The 6946-nt window shown below is 43.6% G+C and overlaps 1 protein-coding gene across 1 annotated transcript; it reads left to right on the top strand.

Moving 5' to 3' along the window:
• Positions 1 to 1589: 1589 nt before the first annotated feature.
• On the top strand, positions 1590 to 6581 carry LOC128737286 (uncharacterized). Its single transcript, XM_053831891.1, has 3 exons — positions 1590 to 1694; positions 6149 to 6234; positions 6301 to 6581. Exons 1-3 carry the CDS (start codon positions 1665 to 1667, stop codon positions 6416 to 6418), a joined length of 234 nt encoding a protein of 77 aa, XP_053687866.1. The 5' UTR covers positions 1590 to 1664; the 3' UTR covers positions 6419 to 6581.
• The last annotated feature ends 365 nt before the right edge of the window (positions 6582 to 6946 follow it).

Raw genomic sequence — 6946 nt, 5'->3', positions numbered from 1 at the left:
GTGATGTGCTACGTGCGTATTTTGGGGACACTCTCGAGTCCCTTCGAATCGCGCAGACGCTTACGGCAAGGAGATGGACAGTCCTGTTTGTTATTCAACATCGCTATTGAAGGTGTGATCTAGCAAGCGGGCATCAAAACGAGAGGAACTATCTTCAGCAAGAGTAGCCAATTCCTAGCCTCGAAATCATTACTAGAAACCTTGGGACGGCGGAGGCAATCTGAGTCAAATTAAAAACGGAGGCTAGGAGGATTGGGTTACAAATCAATGCGTCGAAAACTAAATATATGGTAGTAAGAGGCTACAGAGAAAACAACATTCGCCTCTCACGGACCGTTACTATTGACGGCGACGAACTGGAAATGGTTAATAAGTTCATATATTTGGAATCTCTGATTACCGCCGACAATAATACGAGTATGAAGATCAACGACGCATTTAAGCTGGAAGTCGAGCCTGACGATGTACAAAACGCTGCTTGACAGCCAATGAATTTTAGTTTGCGAGCTAAAACAAAACAATATAAGTATAACACAATATAATATAATATAATATAAAAATATAAACAATATGAGTGTATAGCTCAAAATTAATCCTCAGTGCGTATATCACCTCCAAAATGGTACGGATAAGCGGCTTTTGCGCGCGGATTCGATTTTGTTGGATACATATCAGTACGTAATTCTTAAGAACACACTCACAATGAAGGTAGTGTGGGCTCCATTTCAACCAAATTTATACAGTATAAACTCTAGCTCCATTAGTTCACAAACAACTTCTATTCATTATCGCGCTATAAATATAAATTATTTTTCTTACCTTAAAAGATTCCTTCATCGTGGTGTAGACAGCAAAAAAACAATTGCTCTACTTGGTAGGATCGCCAATGTGATATCTGTTATTTCAGGCCAACTCCACGATAATGTTTTTGGTCATATCATCATCATCAATGTTTAGTAACATTTTCTAGAATATATAAATTGAATTTAAATTCAGCAATTTTCAGCAAATTTATGCATTATCATAAAACTATATAACATTTGGTGTACCTTCGCCTTGAATTAAAGTTCAAATTATGAGGATACTTACCTCTAGTCCTTTTTCTGCCAAAAATCGCCCAACAATGGCTCACTTTGCCTTCCAGACGCGTTAGACCATGAACGCACAGTGACTCCGCCCCACCTACCCATACATCATACAGTGAAACTACGCCATGGTCACGATATGTGTACAACGTTAACCAACGTATCCAGCTGTGCAGCAAACGATGACGTGCTTTCACGCTCGTGCCCCACAACGAGTTGTCGGGACGTACGCGCCGCCGTGGTACGCTTCGAGCCCCAACCACGGTGGTCCAAACTCCAAGCGCTGGCGAACCAGTCTTGAGCCGGAATTCATACGAAACAGCTGCGACGGCGACGGCGATAAGCAGCAACGTGGTTGTTGTACAATCTTTGATGGAATATCGGCAGTTAAAATTGCAATCACTTTCCAGTTCTTCACAGCCTCACGGTTACCGGCAGTGCAGTGGTGGGGTTGAGTTACGTAAAAAAAAACCGTACAGTTCTGATCTAAACGGTTTTTTTCTCTCGGAAATTAGAGCACCGCACATTGTGCTGATCTTCGGCTGATCGTCCTCGAGTTTTCGAACAACGGTAGCAGACATGCTTCGAATCCGTGCAATTATATTCGCTGTAAGTAATTTTTGAGGTCCATTTTGAGTGAATAACGCAAAACCGAACAGCTTGGGGCCAGACCAGACGGACGGGTAGCACTCCATATCGAAGTCGAACGTTACGTGCCTTACGTGCAAAATGGAATTCATGCGTAAAAAGCAAACCGCGAAGAAAGTGTCCTGAAAACTTTCACGCTACACTGCACCGTTAAAGCATTGCTACGGTTGCCGTGCGTTTTTGCAAACATCCACATCAACATGAGTAGGAAACTTCTACCGACTGAAAGACATGATTTATATGTAGTTTACGTGCCCTAAAGTAGCCCAGTGACGTGAGGAACATTTTGCTTGTTTTTCCATGGTGTCTTGCTTTTACGTAATCGATGTAACACTTTCGCGATCTGCTGAGCCGCAGGCGGTGGTGGTGGTACTGTCGGCATGACGCGACGTCTACATCTTGTCTCGAGTGAAACAAAAACACGACAACAAGCGCGAACTAGGAGGTATGGAAATTTTGCCACATTCACTGGTAGATGGAAGGCAGGCACTCAATTTAAAAATATGTTTTTTTTTTCTAACAGGCGTGGAAAATATCTGTGTCAAGTTGGAATCGGCACACATAATCGTTATGCATAATTAATCTGTTTTCAAGTGAGCCTGAGTAATCTATTTTTCCCTATGTGCTGTAAAAAAGTTCAATAAGAAAAGATACATTATTAATTCAAGATCTCATTGCTTTTGATTACACCTGCATTACCCAATTTTGTCGAATAATATACTTGACGCGATGAGGTTATTACTTGCTAACATAACAATACTTTTAAAGTTTTAATGCGTCACTGAATATGTTGATTGCAATTATCCAAACTGTTGAAGTTATTTTATGAAAATAATATTAGCAGCACCGCATTTCACTTAGGTATAATTGCTCCCGCAAATATTAATCTTGTTGTTTTACTCTTTCGCCGCAGGACCAGGAATTTTAATTCATTTGACTGTACCGTCTCATCCAAACAAAATTTAAAAAGGTGGGACATTTGCAGAACTGGTTATTATCTATTATCTATCAGTGTGAATCAATACTCTAATACAACTCCGTACAAGAATAACATCGATAACATAAAATAATATGAAAAGTATAGGGCCGAAATGAGATCCTTGTGATACTTTAGCTGCATTCTATATAACTGTTCCAGTTGTTTGAACAAAAATGATCACTGTTGATGCCCTTGCAGAATGTTTTATATAGCATTTTTGAAGTAAATTATGTTCTTCAATGAACAAATCAATAGAAAAGTTGAAGCAGATACAATGGAAATTAAACTAGGAATGCTTATGGAAGATAACAGTGCCCTGGTAGGTGATATTACTTACTTACTTATGTGTCCATGTCCACCGGCGGAACAAAAGGATGAAATCAGAGATCTCCACTGCTGACGGTTACCCGCCATGGCTCTTACTTGTCGCCAGGACAGGTCTACAGCCCGGATGTCGTTGGGTAAGTACCGTCGCCATGAGCCTCTGGATCTGCCTCTTCTACACTGTCCTTGTGGATTCCAGTCGAGTGCTTCTCTGCAAATCTCGTTCGCTCCTTTCCTCAAGGTGTGTCCGATCCACTTCACCTACGTTCACGAGTTTCTGTGGCTATCGGCCGTTGATGACACCGACGATGGAGTTCCTCATTGGATATCCAGTTATCAGGCCACCAGGCACGAATGATGTATCGCAGGCACCGGTTAATGAATACCTGCAGTTTTTGCGTTGTCTCCGCTGAGACGCACCACGTTTCGCAGGCATACAGCAGTACGGATTTAACGTTTGAATTGAAGATTCGGGTTTTCGTACGTAGAGTGATCTGGTTTGTGCGCCAAATGTTTCGCAGACCTGCAAAGGCACCCCTGGCCTTCCTGATCCGTGTGGCTTGGTACCACCATCGGGCGTTGTTTGGCTACCAGGATATTGAAAGGCGTCTACCTGCTCAGCTTATTGTCCCGCTACTGTGAAGTTGGTGGAATTGTCAGTGTTCACTACCATAGACTTAGTTTTCGCTATATTGACTGTGAGACCTGTTGCCTGGGAGCTCTTGGAGAGGTCGTCTAACTGGCTCTGCATATCGTTTCGGCGTTGTGCGAGCAAGACAATGTCGTCGGCTAGGTCGAGGTCATTTAGCTGCTCCATCGTTAGAGGATTCCAAGGCAATCCTCGATTTGGTCTACTGTCAATTGCTCCAACTAATATCTCATCCATAACGATGAGAAACAGAAGCGGTGATAAAATGCAGCCCTGTCTCACGCCAGCAGTAACCCTTATGGAGTCGGACAAGACGCCGTCGTGCAAAACCTTGAACGAGAACGCCTCGTACTGAGCCTTGATGAGATGGACTAGCTTATCTGGAACTCCTCTACGCCTAAGTGCGCCCCAGATGTTTTCGTGATTGAGTCGGTCGAACACCTTTTCGAAGTCAACGAACACCAGCAGAAGAGAGTCCTGTGATGTTGTGATATGGTCTACACATGATCGGCCAGCACGGAATCCAGCTTGCTGCCGCCGGAGAGTAGCGTCGATCTTCTCCTGGATCCGGTTGAGGATTACCTTACAGAGTACTTTAAGAGTAATACAGAGCAACGTGATGCCACGCCAGTTACCGCCTTCAGTTAGGTCTCCTTTCTTAGGGACTTTGACCAATATGCCCTGCATCCAGTCCACCGGAAAAGTTGCGGTTGCCCAAATATTGCTGAAAAGCTGATGCATCATCTGGGCTGACAAAGATAGGTCAGCTTTGAGCATTTCGGCTGAAATACGATCTATCCCTGGCGCTCTATTGGATTTCATACTCTTGATGGCTGCTACAATTTCATCCAGCGATGGCGCCTCCGAGTTCACGCGATTGATTCGACGAACTGTAGGCGTCATACGCTGCTGGGGTGACATTGCGCATCTCGTTTCGAGTGATTTTGGTTCGTTTCGACCACGTTAAACAAATGGGCGTCTCGAACGAAAATCACTCGAAACGAGATGCGCAATGTCACCCCTGGTTTTGTTGGTCTCTGACATTTGAAACTCGGAAGAGTTGTTCAAAATGTTCAGTCCATCGCTTAAGCTGTTCTGTACGGTCAGTCAATAGCTGACCAGCTCTGTCCTTTAGCGGCATCTTTGTATTCATCCTGGCACCACTAAGGCGGCGAGAAATATCGTACAACAAACGGATATCACCATTGGCGGCGGCTGTTTCTCCTTGTTCGGCTAGGGAGTTAGTCCAGGCTCTCTTGTCCCGCCTACAAGCACGTTTAACAGCCCTCTCCAGTTCGGCGTATCGTTGACGGTCAGCTGTCTTAGCTGATCTGGTCCGCGCTCGCACAATGCCGGCTTTCGCCTCTCTCCGCTCGTCGATCTTCTACCAAGCTTCATCCGAAATCCACTCCCACCGCCTGCTGCGCGCTTTGCCGAGGGTAGGTGATATCCAAAACGTTAAATAATGAATCGGATTGCAGATTAACAAAGTAATAACCGCATGATGGCAACGTTTTACAAAGGCGGACGAGAAACGCCGGCAGCGGTGCTATACTCTGTTATTTTCAAGATCACATAAAACGAAAAGGTGGCAGTGGAAGAACAGAGAAGGACAATTTCAGCAAACCCAGAGGTTAAATTCATCATGCACTGGCTCGCGGTAGGGTTTGAACAGATTCGAGATTGGTTTTGGGGATGGGTTTGTGATAAAAGGTCATGACTTGGCAAGGGATCTGTTTCATTGGTATCCATGTGAAAACCAGCGTTTTGTGACGGATAAGAATTTGGAGATACACAGGGGTAGGTGCCTCACCAGACGGATTTTGCCCTTCATTAAGTCCCATGATAGCCTGCTGCAGGACAATGGACAATGGAAGTCTCAAAAGAACTGAGTACACCAAATTGGCCCCGGATTCGTCCAATATTGAAATACTGGGGAATAATGAAGCGAAAGCTGAAGATGAAGAGAGCAGTCACCAGCGAAATTGGCCGAGGCCGTGACTGGGGAGAGTACGCACCAGCTGACGAGAAGTGTCAGCAGTAGATTTTTTTATGAAATGTAGCATGATTTCCTATGTTTCATCCTGTTTTGATTAAAAAATTAATCAATGCGGGACACTTTCCGGGACGCTTAGTAATCCGAGACAAGCCATGCAAATTCGGGACGGGTCAGCCTACTCTAATCTGATATGGTAGCCTGTGACTTCAAGAGGCCACAATAAGAAAAACGTGATTTTAGACAAGAGATCATTATGGCTGCAACGATAGCTGAGCTCAACTTCATTCCAAAAAAACCTTAACGGAATGCTTCCAGTAGCTAATGGCAGCACAACAGAATCCTAATGAAGACTACTTTACTGCCAATGGCTACGTTCAAAGCTTCATCGTTAATCAATAATAAATAAAAAAAAATAGATCGTCTATAGAAAGTAAAATTTAATGAGAATATCTCTCCTTTTTTAGGTTATTGCATTCGTCGTAACATTACTACTAAACACAGCGGAATGTACCCTCCAACCAAAGGCACCCAATTTCCAGTACTTCGAAAGGTATGACAAAAACTATTTGTATTTCTATAGATAAGACTAACATAACTGTTTTTTCTTTCTCCACAGACCCAAGTACCGGTACCCGTATTATGATGAGAATGGCAGGGGAAAACTTCTCTACGGCTATGGAGGTCCGGAACTCTATCAGTACAAGAGCTACTCACCGCTGGATGGAATCCATTAAATGGTCCATGAGCGTGTTTGATTGTAAATAGGAAAAAAATGGTGTTCGTATTAACTTTAACGAGGTGATATCCATTGATGACGATGATGATCACTGTTGGCCGGAGCGCAGCAATCTATTAAGACTTACAGTTTACTTTAAATGAATACAACCAGTCAAATTAATCTAGTTAATAAAAAGAAATAACTCTTATCAAAAGATCGATTCGTTTATTCACCTTGAAACTTGCTTCCAATTAGACCCTCCGTTTCTGAGTGGAAATGTACAGCACATTGTTGCCACGAATAAATGCATCACCGTATTTGTTCTTCAGCTGTCCGTTGACATACTCCTCCGTTTGGTCCAGGGCAATGTTCATGTAACCATCCAAACAGGCTAGAACGCCACGATAATCCACTCCGCTGTTTAGCTTCACCACCACTGGGCGGCCGTGAATCTGATTGATGAACTGCGAAAGAGCCTCTTTGCGGGACATTTTCAACTGAAATGGAACGGGGTTTTAGCCTAAATAAGCCGATTAAATAGATT

This window comes from Sabethes cyaneus, chromosome 2 (assembly GCF_943734655.1).
Source record: "Sabethes cyaneus chromosome 2, idSabCyanKW18_F2, whole genome shotgun sequence".
NCBI classification, from domain to species: Eukaryota; Metazoa; Arthropoda; class Insecta; order Diptera; family Culicidae; genus Sabethes; species Sabethes cyaneus.
Note: the sequence above shows the minus strand (reverse complement) of the source record. Positions and strands in the feature narration are given on the sequence as shown.

Coding starts and splice junctions, on each gene's coding strand:
- LOC128737286 (XM_053831891.1), top strand. CDS start 1,665: ATGCTTCGAATCCGTGCAATTATATTCGCT. Junction 1,695..6,148: donor TCCGTGCAATTATATTCGCT/GTAAGTAATTTT, acceptor CTCCTTTTTTAG/GTTATTGCATTCGTCGTAAC. Junction 6,235..6,300: donor AATTTCCAGTACTTCGAAAG/GTATGACAAAAA, acceptor CTTTCTCCACAG/ACCCAAGTACCGGTACCCGT.